The following is a 16,327-nucleotide window of genomic DNA, read 5'->3' as shown; positions in this document are numbered from 1 at the left end:
AATATCCTGTAGGTAAGGACAGCGATGGAGGCAAGCAGGCCGTAACCGGTCGTATGCTTTGTATTCCACTATTGTGGTAAAGTAGGTTAATTCATTAAAATTATTACCTACAATTGGCTTGCTTTTATATTTTTAGGGATTGGCGATCTGTCGTCTTTCTTTCGGTCCGCCTGTGCGAATTTTGGTCATTCTTTTACACATAAAGTGAGCATTAACGTTTTGATTTAACGCTATGGTATAAATCATTAAGTAGATTGTTGATTTTTTCATCCAATATTTAAGCTGCCACTGATCGTATTAATTCGAAATATACCTAGGTACTCGTTAAAATAAATATCTTACCAGCTTTGAACATAATGCATGATGCTTTTCCTTCATGACCAGACATGCAAATAGGTAATAGATTAGCCTCCTTTTCCCACAAGTAGGAACTAGGAACCTATGCTCTATACAGATCACCTAGGTACTAAATGAAGATTTCAGTTATGTTAATAATTAGTTACTTATATGTGAGCTTCAATTTGTAAACATTCTCATACAATATAAGACGACTCGAGGTCATCACACATTGGCGCTCGTATACTAATTTAGTAAGTACCTACTTAAGTATTACGTATGTGATGTATAAATGCACATACATGACATACATGTACATACACCTACGCTACTTATAAAAAAACAGTAAGTTTCTTACGAGTTGAATAAGCGCTCGTTACTCACTTGATGTAAGGCTGATGCAATGCGACTAAGCTGGTATGGATGGTGATGGAAACGGCCGAAAGATGGAAGTAGTCGAACAGCACGGGCAGGTGGTAGTGCAGGCCTTGCGCCGGTTGGAAGTGCAGCTTCAGCACTCGGCAGGAGACAGGAGCTAGTGTGCTGGACTGGGCGCCTTCGCTGCACCAGAGTTCTACGCCGAGGCTCCATTCTGCACGCTCCAGGGAATCTTTTAGGTTGCGGCTGTCAACTGAAATAAAAAAGTTTCCGTTTACGGCATAGGTAGACTATTGAACACTAAGTCAGGACATGGCAGGTTCGTGAAGTTGCCAACACGCCGATGAGACTGGCGTGGGCGTGGCAGAGCGAAAGGTGCCCGTGTCGCCTTTGCCGAGGTTTGAAGAGTGCAATAACGGAAACTTACCAAGCAAATGCGCTCTAAAATGCACGATGTCCCGCAGTGTGACCTCCTCGTTCCTGTACATTATCTGGAAGGCACGTGATGCTGCCAGCCCACCGATGAGGCTGGCGTTGGCGGCGGGCCGGCCAGTGCGCGCGGCACCATTGCCGCTCGAGACCGACGCCTCGATGTGGACTGGGATCTTCGGCGACACGCGGAGGCCCACGCGGACTTGGTACAACCTGGAAATTAGGAAATACCGGTTAGAGATCGTATATCGAATGACGGCGACTAAAGGACTTAGTCCCCAATCCGCATTGGGCTAGCGTGGGGACTATAGCCCAAGCCCTCTCGCGCATGAGAGGAGGCCTGTGCTCAGCAGTGGGACGTATATAGGCTGAAATGATGATGATGATGAAAGGACTTAGTCCTCCCCAAGGATCACCATAACGCCCAGTCGTGAGCTGCTCTCATATTGTGAGTTTCAGAACTTTTTTGGGCTTGTGTAATGTTTGTAATACATATAACTTATTAATTTATGCCTCGATTACACAATATTTATAGAACCTTTCGCAGTTATGATTGATTTACTTAATACGGGGGAATTTTTCGTGTAAAAGGCTCTGCCTACTCACAATCAGGCCCACCAAGACACCGTATAGCGTTATCGATTCACTGACGATGAATAAGTCGAATACAATACACCGGAATAATGCACTCTTTTGTACTTTCTCGTGTATGGTAGTAACATAATGAGGGGAGGTTTTGTGTATCCGAAGTTTTCCGAAGAGGACAAAGCGACATTCACCTGTGAAAATTAAGGTAAATCTCTTACCAGCTTATCTTATCTTTGACAGTCTATTTATTTTAGTTGATACCTTGTTTGTGACAATTGTGACCCAGGGATTATTCTCTGAAATTGTCAAGGCATTTACATTTACTAAAAGACCGAATCCAAATGAACGTACAAAAATTGTAGCACCAATTCAATTATTCCGCTTCCTCGATTGGCATCAGGAAACACGGCAAATACCACTAATAGATGGTAGTCTCCCGGGAAATCAAGTGCAGCGGCGTGTCAAGAGCGCCGCGATGAAATGCACCGTGCATAATGTATTTCTGTAGAAATGCAGCTACCCTCCGCTTGCCGAAATTGGAAATTTCGCTAGAGTCTGTGCGGAAAGAGAAGAGTCGTGGGATTTGAGGGCGCGCCAGTGCTATTTTATGGTTTTTGCTATGCTGACAACACTGGTCACGTGATTATAGTACGACACTAAAGGTCATGATACTTGTATCCCTTTTGTTCCGGTTTTTTACCACGGCTTACTAAACGGAGCCTGGTGGTGGTGTCGGCTCGTCAAATCAATCCTCTGATTTAGCGCAGGCACTAGTTTTCTTTTTAAAACACACTCTTGTTTTTATGTCTCACATACTAAAAAGTGACAGTGCGATTGACAAAACTGCTAAACCTAGTTAAGAATTTGTAACTTTAGTACCAAACAACTGTAATTTTAGTACCAAACAAGATAGAGTCTCATTTATGTACTACCTAATATGTGCAGTCCAACAGTTATTTTAATACAAAACCGGGTAGATCGGGTAGAAATTGGGCATTAGACCTGTAATTTTACTATCTGGGATATATTTAACCAATTGTAAACTTGAATGTATCTGTACATTAATAATAATAAATATGAATATGAATAAAAATAGTGCATAAGTAGGTAGGCCTTATTGGGATATGTCCGGTTCTCTCATCTCACGATATTTTACTTCGCCGAAAAGTCTGCTAAATATGAAATACTTATAATTTCGTAACTAACAGAACCTAGTAAACGAACTTACAAATAAAGAAATATTTTTATAAAAAAGTTTTATTCTTTGTAATCGAAGTCTGAATTAAAATATTCAATGTCACTTATGTTTGAGCTAGTTTCAGAACAACCAGGGACTGATGTGAGGAACTGGATGTGCTTGAATCCGGCACGTAGATTACGAATTCTTGCATATCACCTACTTAGCGGTCTTTTATTCGAGATACCGTAGGTACTTTTACACAATCCTGAAAAAAAATTACATATAAATGTGCATAAAATGGCAAGTATCAAGACTATTTGTCAGTTATTTTAAAGATCATGAATGACCTGCATATTTATGAAAATTAATATATTTTGAATTAATATACTTACCGATTATGTACCGGAGACAAGTTACTTAGGGGGCTTATTAAATAGGTAATTATTTAATATTAAATACAACATCAATACCCGTGAATAGCGGAAACACGTTCCGCGACTTTTTGTAAGTCGATAGTCGGCTTTTAGCCGTTTTCTGCCCGCTGACAAAACCGAACAATGTTAAATATAATTTTTCGTGGTTTTATGTACGGTTTCATCGTGTTTTGAAAATATTTTATGCATAAAACTTGCGGTTTTTGTTAATATAATATACAATGACAGAAGTTTGTTTACTTTTTACAAGACATATGTCAAAGGTTTGATTGCCATATAAAATTTAAAATGTTAGTTCCCGTTTCTGCCACGACTCTTCTCTTTCCGCACAGACTCTACCTCATAATCTGACAGGCGGCGTTCCGGACGAGCCGGGTTGAAAACGTTTACTTAATAAACTCTTCATGCTTAAAATGTCTTATACGAAAACTTTTTTATTTATTATTTTATGTAGGTGTCGTTGTTCGATTCGGGAGCAACATTCATACTTGATTGTAGAGTCTGGCTAGCCAAAAATTGTTGACAGATATTTCGTTGTTGTATCACCAATTGTCTATGATTTGAAAAAAAGCTAAAAGTCAGTTGTCGATTTATGTCATTTATTCAAATTGTTTGCGGTTTTTATGGGGTTTATTTTAAATAATATTAATAATTTCTATGCTGAGTGAGGTTCACAAACTATTATTTAAGCTCGTAAATAATTACGACAATGTGCGAAGTCGACGTGTAGCGTTGTATAATGAAAAAGTGCAATGTTTACAACTTCTAACCAAATGTAAACAAAATACGAGGTTGGTGCTCTATAAATATTTTGATACTTTAAGTACTAGTTCTAACATTTGCCGATTACTTTGATTAAGTACGTGAATTTATTAATGCCTGAATCTCATAAATAGGACAAGTGTATAAAGAAACGGATAAATTAAAAGTTCTGAAAAATATCTATAAAATCTAAATATTGGAACGTAAACATGTGTGTTTGTCGTTGACTGTACTTTAAATAGTGGTAGAAATTATGTGAGCTGACTTTGAGTGCACTTAAACGTTTATTTAGCTTATTTCCTTAGGTACCTTATTTGTGCACAGAATATCAAAGATATTGTCTAGTATCAAAACTATAATTCCTACTACACAAAGTGTGACCAGCCCAAGATTTTTTGAATTTCCCGCCAATAATTTAGGTAAAATTTCAGTAGCCAGACTCTATCATTTGTACCGTATTTATATTTGTGGGAATTTAATAAAAGTAATATAGAAGGCAATTAACATGTGTAAAGTACACTGTTACTGAAAATAAGCTAGAAAATAATAATTTAACTTAAAAACCTATCACAACACCCAATTGAAAATTGGAGATTAGGTCTTAAATTGCACACTTTATTTTTCGAACTTTTATAGATAAAGTAGGTACCTGTACCTACACTCAAAGAATTTGATTATTGTACCATTTCGTACCTTATTGCCATTGTGCAAGGTACCAAAAGGAACACAAGTCAAGTTCCTTGGCCATACCTACACCTAACTCTTTACACTTTTGTAATTCATCTTGAACCCTAATATCAAGAGTTTTGTGGAATATTTCTGTAGCATAGTTTATTAATTTGGTCCTATAAGTAATGCTATGCTCGACCTGCTGTTTCCTTACGAAAACCAATCAGAAATTAACTGCTTTATCTGTAACTCGTCACCACAAAACAGATAGGTACAGAAATCAATCTACATACAAAGCGCGCTCGAGCAACGCACACATAGACACTGCTCACGGACACGATATCTCGGACCGGTTGGGACCACTGCGAGCGCGAGTGCCATCCGCTTCTGTCCGCTTCTGTCTGAGACACGCGTCTGTGAACTTTTTTGTGCAATAATTGGAGAAACAAAACAAAAAGTTATTATAACTGTACAGTGGACGTTTGTTTAAATTCAACATTAAACGGTGAATTGTCGTTTTTTAAGCTACCAGTGGTTTCAGAGAGAATGCGTATGCGAATTTATTACATTGTACATGAGAATGTGAATTTATTACACTTTAAAATATAATAATCGTGCATTTCGCCAATCTCGAAATCATCGCAAGATATTTTCTTTGGCAAATTTGTAATATAACAATGACATTAAGATTAAAATACCTATTTGAGTTATTAATGTTATTATTAATTTATATTTCCATTGTTCCCGTTTCATCCTCAACAATAAATCAAACAACTAGATACGAGATACGATACGATAGATACGAGTGCCACTACCACGATAGTTTTTTGTGCATAAGTCATAGTTCGCAACAATCGCAACCCTAGAGCGACCGCCGAGCGTAGGTATGAAAAGTAAAGTACATACATGTGATTGACTTCTGTACTTATCTGTTTTGTGTCGTCACGTTGTGATGACACGTTCTCACAAAGCAAAGTTTCGTGCACATGACTTCAATCGCTACACCCTCACAACAAAGTTACTATGCAACTAGTTGTCTCAGAAGTCAGAAACTCTTGGAGCGTCAAATTTACTTCCACTTGCCGACTGCGAACAAGACTCTAACTTGGTAGTGCCTTTCCGGTGCCTATAAGTTCGAGTGTCGTACTATAACTTGTAACGTGCTTGTAACAGTTGTATCAGTTATGAGCCCGTATAAACTTTAGAGGTACATATTTGATGACCGCTTTAGCCTAGTTGGCAGTTAACCTGCCTATGAAACAGACGGACCTTAAATTAGAATAGAATAGAATAGTATTCATTCGTAAGCACAAACAATCGAGACAATACATAATAAAAAGAAAACACAAAATAAGATTAAAGTGCCACGGAATGGTGTGCCACCTCAGCATGTTGCTGGTGGCTCCCAGCGCTGGGGGCCGATTTTTGAATTTCGATCACTCGATTTCGCCACTCGAAAACCGGTGGAAAACAGTGAAATGCTAATTTTTGAAATACGAGCGATCGAAATTTGGAATCTAGTGGTATTGGCCACTCCATTTCAATTCTATTAGTAGAATTTAAACGCCTAGTAGTGGAGATATCATTTAACGAAATACACGAAATCGAGTGGTCGAATTTCAAAAATCGGCCCCCTGATCTTCCGATGAAACCATCAAGTGAAAAGTGTCACGAAGGGTAACATACAAAATAAATACGCAAATGTGCAAATGGGTAAATGTGCAAATACCTCAATTTTATTGAAGTTTCAGTGTTGCGCAGCGAAGAAGTGGGTGATGTGAGAAAATAATGATATTTTGTTTTTGTAGAGATGTTTAGTTAAAAAAGCTTTGACCAAAATGTACAGAGGACGCGAAGACACAAACCGATAAATCCAAGTAGGTACAGTCGTCATCAGGAGGGCTATGATGGTTATGTCACCGTATCATTAATCATTTAATGCATGATATGACGACTATCTGATAAATGATATAATTCGGTAAAAAGTCGCGAGGATAACGTATAAGTGGCTAATGATAGCGTGATATGTTTTGAGGTTTATAAAAATCAATTTAAAACTCGATGACTTAAGGTGTATATTAAAGAAAAGATGGTTAAATCACATTCTACCACTTATCGACATATGTCATTGAGATTTAAAACTTATCCATGATTTGAGCTTTTGAAAAATCAATTCTAAACAAGTTTACTTAAAGCGTATTTTAATTAATAGTTCGCGAGGATAACGTATATGTGACTAATGATAGCGTGACATGTTTTAAGGTTTTGAAAAATCATATTTATACTCGATGACTTAAGGTGTATTTTAAAGAAAATATGGTTAAACCACATTCTACCACTTATCTAGATAGGGTAAAGGCACCAGTAGTCAGCCTTATAACTACTTTTTTAAGTTTGAACGTTCGGCATTTCTACAGGATTAGTCGGATAATTAAACAAATGACATAGTTAGATCAATTGTTTATCATAATTTTAAAACAAAATATTTAAAAAAATAACAATCCTCTTTATAATATCTCTAATTAAGTTTAAACAAAAAGTGGCACTTTTCTCCAGTAGTCGGCCTCCAAAATCTAGTAAGCAGCCTCTGTGTACCCAGTACTCAGCCTTTATAATATTCATAATAATTTGGTCAAAATCTTAATAATATTTATATCATAACCAACAATATGATTATCATTATTTTTTCTTATAAGTACATACAATTCTTATGACACGAAATTTGTTAGTATTTGTTACTTAACAAAAAAGTTGTCAAGCGGACCCCAGGCAAAAATGCCGGGATATCGCGAGGAAGAAGAAGGTACCTAGGTATTCGGTAAAAAAGAATGAAACGATTCTATGCAGATCTAATTATCATTAATAAACAAAGTCATATACCTACCAGGAAAAAGCAAAATGATAGTTATGTATAGTTAACGTCATAACAATAACAATATTTTTATTCACAATAAAAGTTTAACAGGCACATTACAGTGAACCCCGCACTAGGCATGGTGTAAATAAATAAATATGTATAAATAAATAAATAAATAAATAAATAAATAAATAAATAAATATTATAGGACATTCTTACACAGATTGACTAAGTCCCACAGTAAGCTCAAGAAGGCTTGTGTTGTGGGTACTCAGACAACGATATATATAATATACAAATACTTAAATACATAGAAAACACCCATGACTCAGGAACAAATACCTGTATCATCATACAAATAAATGCCCTTACTGGGATTTGAACCCAGGACCATCGGCTTCGCAGGCAGGGTCACTACCCACTAGGCCAGACCGGTCGTCAAAACCGTACACACATGTATACACTTATGAACCTTATTTCAATGAGATAGGGTTTAAAAATGTGGACATATTTTTGGCGGCGACGTACCAAGCAACGTAAATGGCTGAGTATTGGATCCGCGAAGTGAAGTGAAGAAGTTCCAGTGGTCAGCCGCATTATAACGTAATTTCAAATGCGGCTGACTACTGGATTTTACTTAAAATTGACTAGGGCATGCCTAACTAAATTTGAAAATGTAAATTTAACGGTCCTAACGGTCGCATTGGCTCTAAAATAATGAAATAAACGAATAACCCAAAGGTCAGCCGTGGGGGGCTGAACATTGGATTTTTTGGAAAAAAGTGTTATCCAGTGGCCAGCCCCCTCAATTTATAAGTGAAATATTGATATTTTCATCAAAACATGATCCAATTTAATAGATAAACTAATAAACAAACCAATTATTAACAAGAATAATAACTTATAACATTAAAACATAGTTTTTCTTGCCTGTTAAGAGAACACCACGTGCAGTAAAAAATATGGCAGACATGTCACTTTTGCACTCGTCGATAAACAGCACCTGTATGAACGAGTATATTTCTTCCCCCCGTTCCCTCACCGCACCTGTCGTGTGATGTATTAACCAATAAGGAATCAATAAAGCTCCTATTTGAGTACTCGCGATTTGTTTAAACTAATATACCAGATATTTATGACCAATAAACGACTCAAAAGGCTGACCACTGGTCCCTGGCTGGCCACTGGTGCTGTTACCCTATGTCATTGACAGTTAAATTTATCCATAGTTCGAGCTTTTGAAAAATCAATTCTAAACAAGTTTACTTAAAGCGTATTTTAATGAATAGGCTAAATGACTTACCGCACACACCACTTATGCACATGTGGCATTGATAGTTAAAAGTTATTGGATGGTTTAAGATTTTGAAATATAGATTCTAATTGAATTTATATAAGGTTTTTTTTAAGTGAATCTTTTATTCCATCGCCTCAAATTTAACCGTCTTTATCATGTCGCAAAATCTACTTTATTTCTAGTACTTAGAATTCATAGTCTTTGAAATAAGCTAATACATTATCGGACTAAAGGCTGATATTTGCTTGCAATGTCATACAAAATTTTAAGGAGAGTAGTCGACCTTATTAACCTAAAATACGGTGATCTGTCAAATCAAATAAATAATTCTGCCGTGCTTATTAAGAGCAGTAACTCATTTTGAAATCTCTTTCAATTGTGAACATAATATTGTACAAGTACAAAGTATCCAATTGAATGATACTTCAAAATGAGTTAGAGTCGGACCAATAAAAGTCTGCAGCGGATTTGATAGCCCACGCACGCGCAGTGCAAGTGTTATTTATACGTTATAATTTCATAGAAGTTTGACGTTTAAAATAACACTTGCACTGCGTGGGCTATCAAATCCGCTGCAGACTTTTCTTGGTCTGACTCTACTGCTCTTATTATAAGCACGGCCGAATTGTACAATCACCCACACTGTTAACTGCACATCGGTGGACTTTATGCCTTTTGAAATAAGGTCCACCGATGTACCTACAGTTAGGAATGTTGCAGTTTAGAAAAAGAAATCGTTTTTAGTGTTCCGTACAAAACTTTGTTTACGGAACACTTATGGGATCACTTCGGTCTTGCAAATCGGTTAAATACGTTTTTCTCAGAGACCGTTTGACATAGATACCTAAAATTTGGAACAGTTATAGCAATTACCACCACTCATATTGTAAATAAGTCAAAACTGCTTAATTCTTATTAAAGGGGGAAATTTAGGGGGTTGAGAGGGGTAGGCTGAAACTTTTTTCATTTGTAAGAATCGTGTGGGGTACCATTAGAAAGCTTGCAAAAAATTGAGTCGATGGACTGATTTTGACTTCATTTTAGACTGCAATAGTTTCGTCAAAAAATGCATTTAAAGTTGCAAGTTTTCATACAAAAATTTTCACCTCTGTCCTGGCGATTTTCGCGAAAACTATAGCTAACAGGCAGCTGACCAGTCAATACCCAACTTAAAGAAGCATGGAGACGGCGGGAAAATTATCAGCTTAACTTTATCTTTATTAGTTTTTCAACTGCAGCTTGACCTTTGGTTGCTTAGGGCTAGCTAACTGATGCTTACACTGGTCAATTCATATTAGGCGAGAAACATCCTTAGTTAAAACTTTGGCATTGAAATTTATGACTTATGTCTTTGACACAAAGTTTAATTCTGCTTGCTTATTTTTGTGGGATATTTAATTTTATCTCAATAGCCTACTATAAGTATGAGAGAGATCTACAAAACACGACCTTATTATATTGCAAATAAGTTTCAATTTCGAACGGGCTTTCCAACCAATAGACTAGGCATCTCAAAAATCTGAAAAATTCAAATTAAGAATTCCGTTCTTGACTGTCGTTGTGTTTTTTTTTCCACAATAGGACACATAGAGTTAGTAAGGCGTATAGAGATAATAAAGTCATTTAATATTTATGAACAGCTTTGGCCTCATGTATAGATTTTATTGAGAGTATCTGATTCGTCGAAACAATATACACAATATTCCTTTTCATTAAGTACCATTACATTTCTGTATTAATTGTGTAATTATAATATCTATTAATTATATTCAGTACTTATGTATATTTTTGAACGGATCGGTGAGCAACAAGATTCAGGGCTATAACCGCGAAAATAGAAGTTCGCAAATTGCGAGCATTTTTCTCTGTCACTCTAATTACGCCTTCATTGGAGTAAAAGAGAAAGATCCCCGCAAATTGCGAATTTCGGATTTCGCGGTAGCGCCTCAGTCCTGTTACGAGAAAATAATTTTGGAAGACATTAATAGTATATGACAGTTAAATAGGTATCACAGTTTTTAGAAACAAAGGTAAAATTGACGAAATATTTAAAGTAAGCCGATCTTGTTTTTTAGCAGTTCTAAATAATATTAAAGTCTATATATATGGCATAGAACTAGAAACAAAATCAAATAAAAAATAATAATAAGTTCTAAATTCAAATGAAGGAGTATACATTTAAGGTATTATAGGCCAAGCGCGCACCACTATATTAATTTTTGCGACACGATTTTAGAATCGCGCTGTAATATATCGCAGAAAATTCACTGCGCGCACTGCGATGAAAATGTCGACGATTTGTTCATTCTCAACATGGATTTCGTACCAGTCGCTTGTCATAAACAATGATGCTGCTTGTGATGATGTACCCTACTAGTAAATGTAATTTACATACATTTTGCATGTTGGCTTCATGTCGACTGAATACTGAAACTAAAACTGTATTTAAACCTAATTGTAACGTATTCTGGCAAATAAACATTTCTATTTCTATTTCTATTTCATGAAACGTGTCTTTAATATGCGATTGCTGTATGACTTTGAGCATTTATAACACAAAGGTGATCCCCGTCTATTTCCATAATTAAATGGTCAACATCTAGCGTCTCATTTTGAGACTCCATTGGAGATGCAGGTGCCGAGATGTTGGGGTTTGGAGAGCGAAATGCCGACTGAGGTCCGGCCGGGGTGCGATTTTATTATCATAGTGCGCGCGGGGCCATACAACTCCGCATGCTGCAATTCACTTTGCGACAATCGCGTCGCGAACAATCGCGGAAAAATGTGACAAATCACAATTTTAATATCACTGCGATTTTTTTGTCGCATATGCGCGCACTAATATATAAACACATACGTTGCATTTCTGCGACAAAATTATCGCAGGACAAAAAATCGTGGTGCGCGCTTGGCCTTACTCTAAATTATTATAATACATCAAGCATTCGCGAGATGCTCGACTTCGGTATTCAAACACAAAGCAATAGTACAAGAATCTAACTAAATGCAAAGGCCGAAGGAACGATTCGAAGATCCGAAGCGTCCGACAGACGCGCGCCTCCCGTAACTTTTCCAAGTATTTTTAAGTACAAGTGTCTAAGTCGCAAGATCCAAAGGCTGAAGTCGCATTGGGCCGAAAGCCCGAAGCATCCAGGAGGTCAGTTCTAAACACAGGTAATTAATACAAGTGTCTAAATGCGAAGGCTGGAGGCCGAGCTCCGCGTAGGGCCGAAGGCCTGAAGCCTGCAAGATCTCAGTGGTTAAACACAGAACTGACAGCCAGGACGCTTCGGGCCTTCGGCCCTACGCGGAGCTCGGCCTTCGGCCTTCGCATTTAGATACTTATACTATTGTTCTGTGTTTAAGTACTAACATCCTGGACGCTTCGGGCCTTCGGCCCTACGCGGAGCTCGGCCTTCGGCTTTCGCATTTAGACACTTGTACTATTGTTCTGTGTTAAAGCACTGATATCCTGGACGCTTCGGGCCTTCGGGCTACGCGGAGGTCGGCTTTTGGCCTTCACATTTAGACACTTGTACTATTGCTCTGTGCTAAAGCGATGACATTTTGCTAAATCTCGGCCTTCGGCCTTCGCACTTAGACACTTTGTACTATATGTTGTTCTGTGTGTGTAGTTGAATACGGTATCCTAAAAACAGGCAAACAACCTCTGTAAAATGTAACGATGCGAGCGGTACGGCTACCATCAGTTTGGCATTGACATAAACGCTACCGTGGGCGTGAACGTAATTTACTTTCTATGCATCTCGCTCGTACTGATATATTAGTGCGAAAGAGATATACCTATAGGAAGTAAATTACGTTCACAATATCGTTTATTTCAATGCCAAACTGATGGTAGCCGTACGGAACACTAAATGCCTCGAGCTATCTCGGACTTGGCCAAATTATTATTTTTTAAATAAAACATAACCTATTCGCTGGGTGCGATATGACAGCGGACTTTGAAGTGTCACATGGCTGGCTGTCATTACGAAGAGAACAAATAATTTCAATGAAATATTGTAATTTACATATACATATTCTATTCGAACATGTAAATCTTCATTTCCCCTCTAAATGGCACAATCAATAAATTTCAGGTAGTATACACACACACGGACTTACTCATGGCTGACTTTACGAGAAGTAAAGAAATAAAAATCGAATAACGCATTTCATATAGGTAACTAAATATCTGGGAGACCGACCTATGCTCGGAAAACATATAAAAACCTAGCTAGATCAAATTTTTCGCCCTCGAAAACCTCCATATAGCAAATTTCATCGAAATCGTTAGAGCCGTTTCCGAGATCCCCGAAATAAATACATAAATAAATATCCAAGAATTGCTCGTTTAAAGGTAGGTATTAGATATGACTGTAGTGTCGTTAATAATGCAGACTTTTCGTGTTTTTCCAAAGGGATAATAATAAGTTTTGGCTTAACATGTGCAAGATGTACCTAAAAGAAATCAAATGTGAAGATCATAAGAGCCACACCATTGAAGCTCGTGTACCTAATTCGTCAAACTTCAGTGACAAACGACCTTGAATGTAAGGTGTTTTTTCTGTTTTTGCAATCTTTGACGTAGTACATACATAATATTATGATCCATTAATGTAATAGAAAGTAAAGAAATAATTTATTTTTTACAGATTGATTTTAGTCGTTATGTTACGAGTGGAAAATGTGATTGTGTGTACGTTAGGAGTAAACATATCGCGGCTCTGATATACTACATCAACTACTAAGAAAGCTTCCCAAAAACCAGTGAAGAGCAGCAATTGGGCAGACCTAGTGCCAGATAGTTCGCTAATGAAAATAACTCAAAAGGGAAATACCTACTTTGAAGAAATGTATGCACCTGCAAAGAAAATTAGGTGTAATCCTTTACCGTTACATGTTGGAATTGAAGGGAGAGTCAGCATTAAAATTAATAATGGAAGCTGGTGCTTTATTTATTATTATTACTTTAAATGCACAGATACGTAGGTAAACCTCGCTAGTAAAAAGTGACAGTTGGTCTGCCGAAAGTTTCTTTTTGGGCCACGGTGCGCGTTGCGATCGATTCGTGGTTCTCCGACCCAGCGAATAATATGTACTGTAGTTCGTTTTTTTAAGCATTAGAAATAACTTGGAAGAAGGTAAGCGATCTTGACATGTCTTTTAATGGAAAAACGCGTTTTAAAAATCAATAACTATTACTTATGAAAGCAGAAGAATATAAATGATCGTATTAGATTCATAATTGTTACATATTTGCAGTAACTTATTTTTAAAATGTGTTTTTCAATTAAAAGATACATCAAGATTGTTTACCTTATTTCTAATGCAGAAAAAAACGAACTATAGTAATAAGTAAAACTAAATGACTTAACAAGTACAATATTACCCCCACTCGGATTGTACCCCGGACGTAATGTGCCAGTGATATTTGCTGGACAAGAAAGAACCAGAGCGAGGGTCACAGCCCCTTTCCCGTAAGCGTCGCCTTATACTAGCCCTATATGTTGCGGCAGGAGCAAATATCGTCAGTCATCGCCTCCCGCTTAATACTTTGTCTGAGATGATAGTTTCTTACATGCTATCGTGAATTAAAAAATTGTCAGTCGGTTGTATCGCTGTGAAAAGACCGTCAGTTGAACACATGAACATGCAAATTTTTTTTTTTAATCATCGCCTCCTGATACTTTGCCAGATGATAGTTTAGATGCTATTATAAATAAAAAAAACCGCCAGCCGGTTGTATAGCGGTGGAAAGACCGTCAGTTACTTGCATAAACATGTAAAAAATACGGGCCTACCATTTCATGCCTTAAAGGGGTGAAATTTTGTACGGGGAATTAAACAACAACTGCACAACAAACATTGTCAATAGGAACTGTCCCGCCCGCGCGGTGTAGGACCGGCGCTGGTGCAGAATTTAGTCGAGATTTGGTACGGAGATAGTTTGAGTCCCGGGGAAGGACAAATGGTAGTTTTCATTCAAGAAGTCACCCTTTAAGGTGGTGAAAAGGGGGGTTGAAGTTTGTATGGGGAATCAACAAAACGCAGATTGAACAAAATAATAGCTACGTACCTAAATTAATAATTCCACGCTGACGAAGTCGCGGGCAAAAGCTAGTATTATAAAGGCGAAAGGGTGTGTCTGTCTGTCTGTTCCTCCTCTTCACGCTTAAGCCGCTGAATCGATTTAGTTGAAATTTGTTATAGAGAATAATAGAGATAGTTTGAGTCCCGGGGAAGGACATATTATATTACCTAGGATAGTTTTTATGTTGGAAATTATCAAAGGAAGGAAGGAAAAAATCAAAGGGGGTGGAATTGAAAGAGTTGATGAATTACCTAATAAATGAAGTAAGCAATGCGTGAATTAAATAATTGCTATTAGCATTAACCAGGCGCTATACCTACTTTAGCTGCTGTCACTAATTCCACGCAGACGAAGTCGCGGGCAAAAGCTAGTATTATAAATGCGAAAGTGTGTCTGTCTGTCTGTCTGTCTGTTACCTCTTCACGCTTAAACCGCTGAACCGATTTAGTTGAAATTTGGTATAGGGGTAGTTTGACTCCCGGGGAAGGACATAGGATACTTTTTATTTCAGAACTCACCCCTTAAGGGGGCGATAAGGGGGTTGGAAGTTTGTATGGGCAATCAATAACCGCTGAACCGATTTAAATGAAATTTGGTATGGTGATAAAGAATGTTTATGTATTTGTGACCAATTTTATTAGCCATACCTACCTTTAAGGGTGAAAAAGAGATGACATGGGGGTGGAAGTTTGTATGGATAATAAATAAAAAGCAACTTTTAACTTCTCCAACTTCTTTATCTTCCTAACCTTCTTCAACTTCTCCAACATCTTCATCTTGTTGAACTTCAACTTCTTCAACTTAAACTTCTCCAACTTATTTAACTTCTTCAACTTCAAATTCTCCAACTTTTTTAAGTTTTTCAACTTCGACTTCTCCAACTTCTTCAACTTCAACTTCTCTAACTTCTTCAACTTCAACTATTCCTACTTCTTCTCCATGGTCTTGTCCAGTTCCTCTTTGGTAACTACCGTCAGCCAGTAGATGCAGTGATGTTAGAACCTAAAACAAAGAGTTGTAAGTTGGTATGTCGTTATTAAATAAGGTGACAAGAATGATTTGAGGAATAGTGCAACATAATACGAGTATCTTTACTTTAAAATGTGCCGGCAATCCATCGCCATGTTGAGGCTTGAGGTCAGCGTCGAGTTTGGCACACAAATAGAGTGCCAATTCTTTGCGCACTCTATATTTATGTGCCGAAACTCCTCGCTGGGCATATGAAATGGGTTGCATGTAGCCCTTAATGGCCCGTCGTTGGAGTTATCTATGCTATTTTTCTTCGATAGCAGCAGCT

General features: G+C 37.4%; 1 protein-coding gene across 3 annotated transcripts in view; it reads right to left on the bottom strand.

Annotated features, from left to right (window-relative positions):
• The window catches only part of LOC134668824 (uncharacterized), a 197,160-nt gene that overhangs the window by 162,105 nt on the left and 18,728 nt on the right, over positions 1 to 16,327 (bottom strand). For 2 of the 3 annotated variants that reach the window (XM_063526280.1, XM_063526281.1), the window contains exons 2-4: positions 1,142 to 1,359; positions 721 to 967; positions 343 to 372 (exon numbers count right to left, since the gene is read on the bottom strand). In XM_063526280.1, coding sequence (XP_063382350.1) covers positions 343 to 372; positions 721 to 967; positions 1,142 to 1,359 — 495 coding nt within the window. The remainder of the gene's footprint in view (positions 1 to 342; positions 373 to 720; positions 968 to 1,141; positions 1,360 to 16,327) is intronic. The other variant, XM_063526283.1, reaches the window with a different exon arrangement.

The sequence above is a fragment of the Cydia fagiglandana genome, chromosome 11 (assembly GCF_963556715.1).
Source record: "Cydia fagiglandana chromosome 11, ilCydFagi1.1, whole genome shotgun sequence".
Classification (NCBI taxonomy): Eukaryota; Metazoa; Arthropoda; class Insecta; order Lepidoptera; family Tortricidae; genus Cydia; species Cydia fagiglandana.
The sequence above is the reverse complement of the archived record's forward strand: the minus strand, read 5'-3'. Positions and strand labels throughout refer to the sequence as shown.